Genomic DNA, 13,156 nt, shown 5'->3' on the forward strand with positions numbered 1-13,156 from the left:
ACTGATCCATATTACAATGTGGATGAACCTTATATACATTGTGCTAAGTGAAAAAAGCCAGTCACAAAAGACTACAAACGGTATCATTCCATAGGAAATCCCTGGAATAGACAACTCTATAGAAACAGAAGGTAGATTAGCAGTTACGTAGAGATGGGACTTCGGGGGAAGGGAGAAGAGGCTCATTGTAATGGGGAGTGACTACTACTCGTTGTGAGGTTTCTTTCTGGGGTGATGAAAATGCTATTAAATTTATTGTGCATAAATCTGTGAATATACTAAAAACCATTAAAATGTATGTACACCTTAAATGGGTAAACTGAATGTTATATGAATTATATCTTAATAAAGTTATTTAAAATAGAGCTGTCAGAAAATTCTGAAGGAATCATTAACTTTGAACCTCCCTGTGAGGTAATTTAGGTGGCTGTTGGGAGACCCTGGTATCAGCATCTTCAGGTCTGCCCTTGGTTGCATTCACCAGAAAAGAGGCTTCTACCATTCCCTTAAGAGTAAGGTTCTGCCTAACGATGTTCTGGAAGCTCTTTTTAAAAATTGTTTTTAATCTAGACATGTTGGAAATTTTCCTAAGAGAATATAGTACAACTAGTTCTTCCTGCCAGAATAACTGAAAATACTGTCCAGAAAATGATAAATCTCTGATGTCTGAATCTAGTACCCAAGCTCTACTCACTTTATTACAGTTGCCTTTATTTTTGGTTAGCCTCAGTTCAAATAGATCCTTCTCACCTTTCTTCCATGACAGAGCTCCACTAAAACAGTTCCTCTCATCTAGTCATGTGAATCTCTGACTAAATATCATGAGAAGTAAAATTAGGGTTATGTGGCAAGAAAACATTCTTTCAGGAAGCAATGCATGTGGTGGCAAGGACACCATATAGGGAAATCCAAAAGCCTTGCTTCTAGTCTAGTCGCTGTGTGACTTTGGGCAACTAACTTAGCTTTTTTGAACTTCAGGCTCTTTACCTATCAAATGAGGGTATTATACTAAATGACCATTTTTTGAAATAGAAACAGAGATATCATATGCCTCCTAGGCTTACTGTGAATGTTGTATGTGGAAGTGTTATGTAAACTTTGTAAAACACTATGGAAGTGTAAACCATTACTATTAGGATTTTGGAGAATAAAAATTCTGACAAGAGAGTTATATGCCAGTAACTGTGTCATCAGTAGAAATGCTAGAGAAAGTAAAATTGGCACCAATTACCAGACTTCAACTTAGTTCCAGTACGTTCAATAATAAATATAACACTAAGATATGCCACTGTCTTGCTACCTCCTTGATATTCAATTTGCATCAACAATCATCACATATCCTCTTAAAAGACAGAAACACTCCCACATTTCTCACTAATTTGGGGTACTTTAATGTTTAACCATTTGTTATGGACTCAATGTTTGTGTCTCCGCAAAGTTCATATAGTTGAAGCTCTAAGCATAGTGCAATAGTATTTGGAAGTAGGGCCTTTGGGAGGTAATTAGGGTTAGATAAGCTCATGAGGTGGGGCCCTAGTCCAAAGGGACTGGTGCCCTTATAAGAGACACCAGAGTGTGTGTTCACTCACTCTCCACTACATGAGGACACAAAGAGATGACAGCCTTCTCCAACCCAAAGAGTCCTTGCCAGAAAAAGACCCCATCAGACAGTGATCTGGGATTTCCAGTGGTATTTTGTAATGGCTATCCAAGCATACTAAGACACCGTTTAATGAAATAAGACTGTCCTCCATCGGTAATTATGAAAATTAAGTCCTTTGGCATGCATATATATATATATATATATATATATATATATATATATATATCTCCATAATGCAATTTGATAAAAGAAAAAAACAAAAAATAATTTTTATTTAGTTATAAATTTTTATTTAGTTATAAAACTGTAAAACTATTTTAGGATATCCTATTAGCAAATATGGTTAAGTAATCAACATTGCTATTGTGGGAATCAAAGAGCATATAATGAAGACTTTTACAACTTAAAAAAATATCAGGCAGTTTAGAAAACAAGCAAATATAGAGAAATGATATGTCTATTCACCAATGTAACCCCAGCACCCAGAACAGTGCCTGACATATCACAGGTACTCAATAAATATATGCTGAGTGGTGGGAGAGAAAGAAAAATAGATAAAGTACAATGTCACTCACTTCTTTTAATAATATACTGAGCAGGTTCAGAATGTTTTCTGAATTTCAGAAAGCAAGACATTTTCTGATGCACTGCTATAGCCCATTAGTCCAGGGCTGTGTGCACAGTTAATATTTAAATATATGTTGGATAAAAAGAATGCCTTCCTTATCTGTTTTCACCTATCTAAATCTTGGCCATCCTTTGAGGAAAAATCCAAATTCCACTTCTGAAAAGCTTTCTCTGCTATTCTACCCTCCCTGAGTGGATAATTGTCTTTGTAAACTCACTACCTAGTAGTGCAAGCCAAGAATCTAAGGGTCAACTATGAATGATTATGCTCATTCTTTAACACCTCAAATCCAAATCTACCAGCAAATCCTATCATCTCTAGCTTCTAAATACACCCAAATCTGACCATTTATCACCACCTCCATTATTCTCACTCTAATCTAAGCCATTATCAACTTTCTCCTGAACTGAGGTCTCAGCCCCCTAACTGATCTCCCTGCTTCTACCTTAGCTTTGTGAAGGGAAATGGGTTTTCCATGAGACCAGCAATTAAGAGGCAAAATAGTCAAGGCCAACTAGATTCTGATTCAGCTTTCTCTTCCGCCATCCTCCAGATAAAGTATCGTCTTACCAATGCTGAGTTTGGATCAAGAACCAACAAAGCCTGATATATAAATTATAACTTAAAGAGAGATAAATAGATATTTATGTAAGCTCTTCTTGAATGGTGATGAAAGTTTTTAGAATAAAAAGGCTGAAACAAAATAAGAATGGAGATTTCTAGCATCACTGGTAGTTGCAGGCCTACATCAAGGACTCTAGGAGCCCAGGAAATCTGTGCAGAGATTCTGCATCAGCTCTTATACAATTCTAATCTAGCTTTCTTGGTAAATTTAAATTACATAAAGAACTTCCTCTAACCTTATACTGGCAAATGACTATGTTCTCCTCCCACCTATTCATAACATCTGAAATGCTATGTTCTCCCCCATCTCCCAGTCTATTCTCTCCACTCAACAACTGGACTCATATTGTTTTTAAACATAAATCAGATCACAATATCCCCACCTCAAAACCCATTAATGGCTTTCAATTAAAAATAAAGTCTAAACACAAAGTCCTTATTATACCCTATTGATCTGACTGGGCCCCTGCTTATGTCTGCAGCCTTATCTCTCACCACTTCCTTAGTGATACACCATCCTTGAGATGTCTCTTTCCCTGTTTCCTATGATCTAATTAAATAATATTTCCTCTTCTATAACTTTTTTCTCCTTGAGGAACAGAGAGAATATTTTATATGTTCAACAATCCCTGGTACAAAAATTGTACTAGTTCTGGTTCTCCCCCAAATCAAAGTATTTTATTTTATAGCTGGTAATTCTCTTTAGGATAATTTCTAAATTTGCGGGAAAAACTAATTGAGGTATATATTAAAGAATAAATCACAACAGGGTTGGCACACTTACTTCTGGCATCTGTTTTATCCGACTCATTAAGATATAAATCATCCTTGGCATCAGTGCTTCCCTCAACACCATGTCTTATAAAGAACTTCATATCATTTTCATCGATTTCATTCTCATCATCTATATCATATTTCTGTAGCCCCTCTAATAGCTTTACTGCTGCTAAATGGGCAAACCTGTAGAAAAGAGCCAACAATTAACAAGATCTGCAATATTCAAATTGAAATTGTAGTTTGCATTTAATTTAGAGAATTACACTCTGTATATTATGCCACCAAAACACTCAAAAGTAAAGGAGCGAAACTGTTTGTGAAGAAGAGTAACAATTAGATGTATTATATCTAGCTGCATGGGAAACTCAAACAGTTACTGGACACTAAGGACAAGCAGTCATATTAAAGACTGATTCCATAATTTTTATTGGCAAAAAACCAACTAGGAGAGGAGACCCAATATCTAAAGTGGGTGCCTCCAAACACAGATGCTCAACTGGATAGAAAACCCCAAACCACCCAACCTGACTACCTGCATTTACCACCTTTATTGATGGCCTAATTTAGATTGTAGAATTAGTTCTGGTTCCAGTTTTCGGGCTAACAGTAGCTCTAGCCCCCTTAATCTTCATCCTTGTTCTATCCAAAACACTTGGCATGGCTTTGAAATTTAATGGAAAAATAATGACTTTTCCATCCACTTTCTCTATTTTCTTTTATCTCTATGAAGCTTTCAATAATATATTCTTGGTTTTTGAGCTGTTGTTATGACTGCAAGTAATCTGAATATTTTTTCCAGTTTCACTAATTAAAATGTTTAACGCTTTCTCTTAGGACATGGAGAATTACTCACTAAACACAAAAACCTCAAATTCTATTTTTCACATACTTACATAACCACATGCATACGCACACATATATCATTACCTTTTACCAGGTCCTACAAATCATTAAAGATATGGTAATAAACATATAGGAAATTGTAAGGTTAATATAATTAATTCTTTCTACTACTAGGTTGTACTTTAACAGCTATCATTTACTTAGCATTTGCTTTATGCTATATTCCAAGTTATTTCGATAACACTATATTCACACCTAGCATTCTGGGGCACGAATGACAAAAAAATGTAGTCCAGAAATATGAATAACTCCTGATACACCCATAGTACTCAACTGCTCATGTGATATTTGTATAAAGATAGACAAATAGATCAAAGGACAAAATAGTCTAGAAATAAGCCCATGTGTATATGGACAACTGTCTTGGACAAAGACCCAAAGGTAAATATAGTGGAGAAAGGACAACCTTTTAAACAAATGGTGCTACAACAACTGGATATCACATTAAAAAAAAAAAAAAAAAAACTTGGATGCATACCTCAAAGTATATACAAAAATGAACATAAAATGAATCACAGATCTCAATGTAAAACCCAACACTATACAACATCTAAAAGAAAACATAGGAGCAAATCTTTGTGACTTTGTTTTAATCAGTGATTTCTTAGATATGATGATAATCATAATCCATAAAAGAACAAATTGATAAAAACTTCTGATTTCAAAGACATTAAGAAAATGAAAAAAACAAGCCACAATGGGAGAAAATCTATGCAAAAAAAAAAAAAATGTAGAAGAACTAATATCCAGAATACAGAAAGAACTCTTAAAACTCAACAACAAAAAAACAGTTTTAAAATTGGACAAAAGATCTGAACAGTCATTTCACCAAAGGAAAATATACAAATGGCAAGTATGTAGAGCAAGTATGCTCAAAATCAAAATCATTTTCATTAGAAAAATGCTAATTAAAGCCATAATGAGATGCCACTACACACACATTAAAACTACTAAAATCAAAAAACCTGACAATTTCAAATGCTGGTAAGATAGGGAGAAACAGAGACTTTCATACACTGCTGGTGGAAATGCAAAGTACCCACTTTAGAGGGTACTTTGGCCATTTCTTATAAAGTTAAACATACCCTTAGTATATGATTCAGCAATCCTACTCCTAAGTATTTACCTAAGTGAACTGAAAACTTAAGTTCACACAAAAACCTGTGTATGAATGTCTATAGCAACTTTATTCATAATCACCGAAAAATGGATACAATCATGATGTCCTTCAACAGGTTAGTGGATGATCAAACTATGGAACACTATGGAATTCTACATCCAATGGAATACTACTCAGTAATAAAAAAGAAATAAACTATTAATACATATGAATGAATCTCAAAATAATTATGATAAGTGAAAGAAGTGAGATATATAAGACTATAGACTGTGATTCCAGTCACATAAAACTCTAGAAATGCAAACTAATCTATAGTGACAGAAAGCAGATCACGGTTTGCTTGAGGAACAGTGGGTGAGAGAGAGATTACAAGCATAAGGAGACTTTTAGGGGTGATAATATGTTCACTATCTTGATGGTTTCACACATATATCAGAATTCATTAGGTTATAATATACAAGTATGCGTACTTTATTGTCTGCCAATTATACCTTGATAAAGCTGTTTTAAAAAATAAAAATAAAGTAGACCCAAGCTGATCATGTTCCTAGGAACATGGTACAACAAAACCACATTTCAAGGCTTCAAAGAAACCCCACAGACAAAATTTTAAGAAACATGAATTCACAAACAAAAATTGGATGGCAATTTAATGAATGATTAGGTCCTTGCTTCCTTCAAGCTCCATTTGCAACTTTTAGCCCACACTCTTACTTTAGATAAAAGCAGTTCTGAACCACATGCAGTTCCTCAAACAAACAAGTGTTATCTTACAATCTTCCTCCTTCGAATGTCAGCATAAATGTTTCTTCCTCCATAAAAAAAAAGTTTTCCATGACTTCTATATAAATTCTGTCCTCTGGCAGTTTCCTTCATAACTCTTCCCATGACCTGTATTAATATTTCTCCCCACAACTTCCAAATAGGAAGACTTGGGCAATTTTTTTCCTTACTGTACCTTATATATACCATATATTATGACATAATGATTATAATTAATACTAATGTCACAAATTTCTCTCTAAGACTGTAAGCTTCTTTGAGGGCAAGGACTATGTTTTTTCATCTTTGCAAAAAAAAAAAAATCCTAATGTTAATTGTCACGCATGGAATTGGTAAGTATACAGGAGGTTGAATTTAAAAAACAAAAAAACAAAAAAACACCAAATGAACAAATGGATGGACTAAATATTCCTTTAAGACCTGACCTAAATATTCCTTGAGGACTGAGCTGGGGGTATTCGATAATAAGTGTTATATTTAATTCAAACATAAATAATTTGTTTTAAAACCCATGTGACTCCTTTTGATTACTCCTTTTTATCACTTAATACTTCTCAACAGGTACCGGCATTTGGGTGGGATAATTCTATGTTGTATACCACTATTATGAATACTGTAGAGCATTTAGTATTTAAGAATTTTTGGACCTGACTTCACTAAATATTAGTGATGGTATCTAGTCATTATGACAAACTCCCACTTATTTCCAAATGCCCATACCTCCAGGAAAGATAATGGTACCTCCCAGTTGAGAATCAGTGCTTTAGAAAGAAGAATTGATGTATTGTCAAATGTCTATTCAGCGTGAAAATTGTCATTCCATCAGCATTTGATTGAGTCCTACAATTCCATTAAATCTTCATACATTTCTGAGTATAAGAGAATATATGCAAAACTTAAAAAGCAAAAGAAAGGAGCAAAGCCAATAGAGATACCTCTTAGCCACATCACTGGGTTTCTCCCCTGCTTTGTTGGTAATATTACTGTCTGCTCCCATTTTAATTATCCACTGCAAACACTCTATATGGCCTTGTCCAGCAGCTGTAAAAATAATATAATAATAATAATAATAACAACCAGAAAATACAGAAAAGTTATTATTAGTAGTAACAATTTTAAAAAATTTTGGACAGTATTTTTATGAGTATCAATCCTTGCAAACACCAACAAAAATGCATTGGGCAGATATTACTTTTCCTATATCATTTATTCATTCATTAGACAATATCTACTATACTCATCCCTATACAGAGAACTTTACATACAAGTATAAAAGTTGAGGCTCATAGAGGTTATTTATTTAACATCACACACAGCTAGTAACAAATGGATTTGAAACTATAATCTAGGTTTTTTTCTAATCCTTATCCATTGCTTATCTGCTGTTATGTATAGCTTCTAGCCAATCTTACGACAGAGCAGAATGTGAGTATAATTCAGCCATAGGGACCCACATTAACTGAAAAACCTTGTGGGGAAAAAAAAAGGAAGAATAAGAAAAACCTTGTGCCATCTTATATGAACAGCATATTCTTCTGACTCTTACAACTCAAAATTTACAGGAGGCTCCACACTGATTACCTACACTGTTTACCACCTTTTTCTAAATCTTGTCCTCAAAATACATGCACTCAATATTAATTTTCATCTCCACGACTCTGCTTATGACTGTCTTCTCATCAAGTGCCCATCACCCAACTCTGTGCTCATCTAACTTCTACACATCCTTTTGAATCTATATCGACTCAGTGAAACTATGGGAAAAAATTTAATAGACTTAAAAGATCTTAATTTAAGTATACTAAACAATGAGACTGGAGGACAGGACAGAACTTAGCAAGTGGCTGGCACATACAGACCCTCAATAAATGTCTATAGAATTGATTAGTGAATGAATAAAAAAAAAAAATGAAATCTTAACTTTGCTTTTACCAGCTGTGTAACCTTAGTCAAAAACTTGATCCCTATGGACCTCAATTTCCTCATCTTTTACATAGATGATTTCATATTTATAAGGAGACTATACTGCCGTTCCATTAAAATACAATAACGATTAAATATGATAGTTTCACATCCTGTTAAGTATGATATAAATATAAGGTATTATTTCTGAATTCCCATGAACATTTCTTCAATAATTTAACCCTTAGCAACTTCTTCTGTTCAATTTCTATTCCTGAGTTCCTATTGAATGTATTTTAACAACCAAATAATTTTTATCATTTATTACATCCTCACTTATACAAATCTCTCCTTATTCATGGTAAGTATGTAACTCCTGAACGTAAGGTTTGAATCTCATACTGTCTCCAGTGAGGGCACATGGTTGGTGCTGAAAATATGTATGTGCCTCTGCGAAATAAATCAAGAGGATGAACTTTTGGTATGACTCATTGCCTTAAAAAGCAAATCTACCTCCAATATTGGCAAAAGAGCAGCAAGGACACAAAGCCAGATCCAGGCACAAAGCAATCCCATCACTAACCCTGTAGACCAGCTTGTGAAAACTCTGTAAGCAATCTTGTCCTGCTTTTCCCTACTGACTCAGAGCCATCTGCCAAACTTAGAGTTGGCTCCTGAGGAGTTAACAAAGATCACAGATATCCCAGACCTCTAGGAAAAAAAAACCCTTTACACAAAATAGCAACATACTCTGTTACAAAATGATATTTATGAATCCTGAATATATAACAATGTATTTTATAAAACAGAATGAGCTCAACGCAACATTTCTATTTTATTACACAGGTAATATTTACAATAGTGTAGGGGATGGCTAAATAATTTATCTACAATGAAATATAATAAAAGGATTTTTATCCAGGATCTTTACTGTATATTGATTAGGATACATTGATTAATTTGATCGATGTTTTAAAAGAGGACAAGATAAAATTATACAGTGAATAGAAATTTTTAAGAAACGATTTGAAATAATAATGGCTTTAAAGTAAGTGAAAGAAGTCATAGTGGATTTAACAATCATTAAATGACTAAGAAAAATGGCTCAATAACAAACACCACAGTTTATTTACTGACTCAAAATTAAAATGAAAGAAAAAGTAGCAGATGGACTAACAAAATGTGAATTAAATTATAAGGAAACATCAACTTTTATTTACTCAATTTGGGTATGATCTAAACATACAGATGTTGCCCCAGAAAAAGGCTAATGTACACAAAATGTCTTTCCCCCAGCTATAGTCACTTATCACCCCTCCACACCATCTGATCTACCCCTGGCCCCAAGAGTCCTTAATGGACAGACTGACAAGTGAAGGGGTGAAGGGCAAAACCTTTGGTTCCTCTTAACTTTCACACTCCCGCCTTCTCAAAATGGCTGTATCCCAAACACTCCATTGTTGTACATCACACTGCTTAGAATCTTCTTCCAGATCCCTCATTTCCATCTCAGTTTAAGTGGTGACAAAATAAGATAGGCTGAAAACTATCTGTCAATACAACTTACTTTATCATTCTCCTGAAAAAGCATTATAAGCACTGAGTGAGCCTATCTTTTGCTCTTTCATAAATGACACCCCACATACACATTAGGAATAAAAACCAGTTCTGCCTAGGTTATGAAATGAGGGCTTTGCTTCAAGGCAGCATGTTTAAATAAAAAGAAAATAAAATGTTTATGCTCATTTTAAGTCTCCACCCCATTCACAAATCCCATAGTCAAGAGCTTAACGCAAAGACTGCCAGAAGTTATTCATGAAATAAAATTCAATTCAAACATATGACTATATTAACATATCTACTATCTTTTTAGCCTAAGACATTTTAATAAGAATTACCTGCCATCAGATTATGAAGAAACATAATAACACAAATGAAGTAAAATAAAAATTTCAAGTGTAGTAGGTTAAAGATTTGGTTTTTGATTTTAAAAATAAAAGGAAGATTAGCAAGAATTAATCATAGAGTATATACTCCCAACACTGAGTTGACAATTTGCCAAAGTCTGATTAAAAAAAAAAAAATCCTGACCAATATTTTAGAATTCCCCATAGAATGAAGGAGAACACAAAGAAAAGTGACAGACATCTTAAAAATGTGTTCGTATTATGTTCACTGATATTTCCACAGAAGTAAAAACATTTTTGCAGAGTAAGAAAGAAGAAAATTCTGCTAGACCTTTTTAAAGAGATATGATTTCTATGTTAGCATGAATTAATAGGTCATTTTCAGTCCAAAAAAAATATGTTAATCCTAAGAAACTTCTTTAGCAGTGAATTTCACACCTTAACTATATGACAATGTCAAAAGAGAATTTCTATTGGAATTACCCTCAAATGTGATAGTGTGAATTTCTAACATCATAAAAGGGATATCACACTTGAGTTGAAAATTAAGCACTCTGTATACGCTTTCATGTATTTCTGATGGATAATTATGTTAAAAGGTAAATAACTCAACAGCAATTGTGTCAAAAATAAAAATGAAGCAGGAACCATAACTCACCTTTATGCATAGGAGTTGATCCATGATTATCACGTTCATTAATGTTGATTACTCCATCTTCTACTAACGTTTTAAGCATTTCCAAGTCACCCATAAAGGCAGCCACATGACCTGGAAATGCTAAAGCTATGAATAAAAAATTAAGCATTTCAGTAAACACATGAGTTCATTCTTTTTCCATTCCTTAAACAGTCACACATTTCAGATTTCAATATAAACTCAGGTATGACAATGTTATATTGGAATTAGTTTAATTGATGCATTAAGAAGTAATAAAAAGAGAACCAAAAAATAATACTATTATTAATTGGGTAGTCCTTCCACCCCTCCAGACCTCAAACATGCCAGGAATGGTATTATAGCAGAACTATTCTGAGTCATATTTCCTTTTACCCTCAAACTACCACAAAACACAGGGAGACGGTCATTTTTAACCTTTTGCATAAAGACATACTTGGTCTCAAGTCCTACATTTGCACAGATCACTCTCTCTGTAAGGAAGCAAAATACACTGGAAGCAGATAAAGTGTGTATATATACATGTGTGAATGTATCTGATCTAGTGCCTAGCACATAGTAAATACCTGATAAAATGTTTTTGTTTCTGTCTTTGTTTTTATTAAATTTATTGAGGTGACATTGGTTAAGAAAATTATATAGGTTTCAAGTGCACAATTCAATAATATGTCACATGTATACTGTGCTATATGTTCACTATCCAAAGTTAAATTCCCTTCCGTCACCATGTGTTTGATCTCTTTACCCTTATCTACCTCTCCCCTCCCCACTTTCTCTCTGGTAACCATTAAACTGTTGTCTGTGTCTATGAGATTTTGTTTGTCTTGTGTGTCTCTTGCTTTCAATGTTATATCCCACGTAGATGAAATCATATGGTTCTCAACTTTTTCTGTCTGATTTATTTTGCTTAGCATGATAATCTCAAGATCTATCCATGTTATTGCAAATGGCAGTGGGACCCAGCAATCCTTCTTCTTAATATCTACCCCTGAAATCTGAAAACGTTTATCTGTAAACATATATGCACCCCAATGTTCACTGCAGCATTATTCACAGTGATTAAGACATGGAAACAACTGAAGTGCCCTTCGATAGATGATTGGATAAAAAAGATATGGTACACATATACAATGGAATATAACTGATAAAATGTTTTTAATGGTAACAACTATATATATTGAGCCCTTAGTAAATGATAGGCGTTTTTGAGAACTGCCTCATTTAACCCTCTTCATAACTATGAGATGCAGTTATTCTCATTTTTACATGTAGAAAGGAAACAACCTAGAACGGCCAAAGAGTATTTTAAAAAGAACAAAGCTGGAGACTTCCACGACTTAGTTCTAAGCCCCAATATAAAGCTAAAGTAATCAAAACAGTGTAGTACTGGCAAATAAACAGACATATAAGACAGAATGCAGAGGTCAGAAATACATATACAGATGACCTGAGTTTTTGACAAAGCTGCCAAGGTATTTCAATAGGTAAGGGAAGGTTTTCCCAAAATGTGATGTTAGAACAAGTGGTTATTTATTTTTTAAAAATTAAGTCAACACTTTATTTTACTCAATGCATACAACTTAATTTGATGTAGAACAAAGATATGAATTAAAAAGCTAAAAATGTAAAACTTCTAGAAAACATGAAAATATCTTGTTGACCCAAATTTTCATAGACAGGAAACAAAAAAACATGACCTACAAAAATATTGATAAACTGTATTTTATCAAAACTTGAAACTTTTGCTCTTTGAAAGACACTATTAAGAAAATAAGCAAGCTTCAGAATGGGAGACAATATCTGCAATACATATATCTGATAAAACATAAAGAATTGTCAAAATTCAATAATTAGTTGACAAACGACCCAATCAAAAAATAGGATAAAGAATTGAATACTTTATAAAAGAAGATGCACAAATGTCCATTTGAAAAATGCTCAATATCATTACTTATCGGGAAAATGTGAATTAAAACCACAATAATATAACACTGCACATCATTAGAATGGCTAAAATAGACTGACCATATCGAGTATTGGTAATTTCATGGAGCAAATAGAATTCTCATATCTGATGCGGATGTAAAGTAATACGACTACTTTGGAAAACAGTATGACAACTTCTTAAAGTTAAACATACAACTACCATACAACCCAGTCCTATGTATTTACCAAGATAAATGCAAACATATGTCTATGTAAATGTTCAGAACAGTTTTAATAATAGCCCCAA

General features: G+C 33.6%; 1 protein-coding gene across 1 annotated transcript in view; it reads right to left on the reverse strand.

Annotated features, from left to right (window-relative positions):
* ANKRD42 (ankyrin repeat domain 42) overlaps positions 1-13,156 on the reverse strand; it is a 42,164-nt gene that overhangs the window by 12,525 nt on the left and 16,483 nt on the right. Inside the window, exons 7-9 of the mRNA XM_016160343.2 lie at positions 10,906-11,031; positions 7,374-7,479; positions 3,640-3,815 (exon numbers count right to left, since the gene is read on the reverse strand). Of these exons, the coding sequence (XP_016015829.2) occupies positions 3,640-3,815; positions 7,374-7,479; positions 10,906-11,031 (408 nt within the window). The remainder of the gene's footprint in view (positions 1-3,639; positions 3,816-7,373; positions 7,480-10,905; positions 11,032-13,156) is intronic.

This window comes from Rousettus aegyptiacus, unplaced genomic scaffold (genome assembly GCF_014176215.1).
Source record: "Rousettus aegyptiacus isolate mRouAeg1 unplaced genomic scaffold, mRouAeg1.p scaffold_m13_p_5, whole genome shotgun sequence".
NCBI lineage: Eukaryota > Metazoa > Chordata > Mammalia > Chiroptera > Pteropodidae > Rousettus > Rousettus aegyptiacus.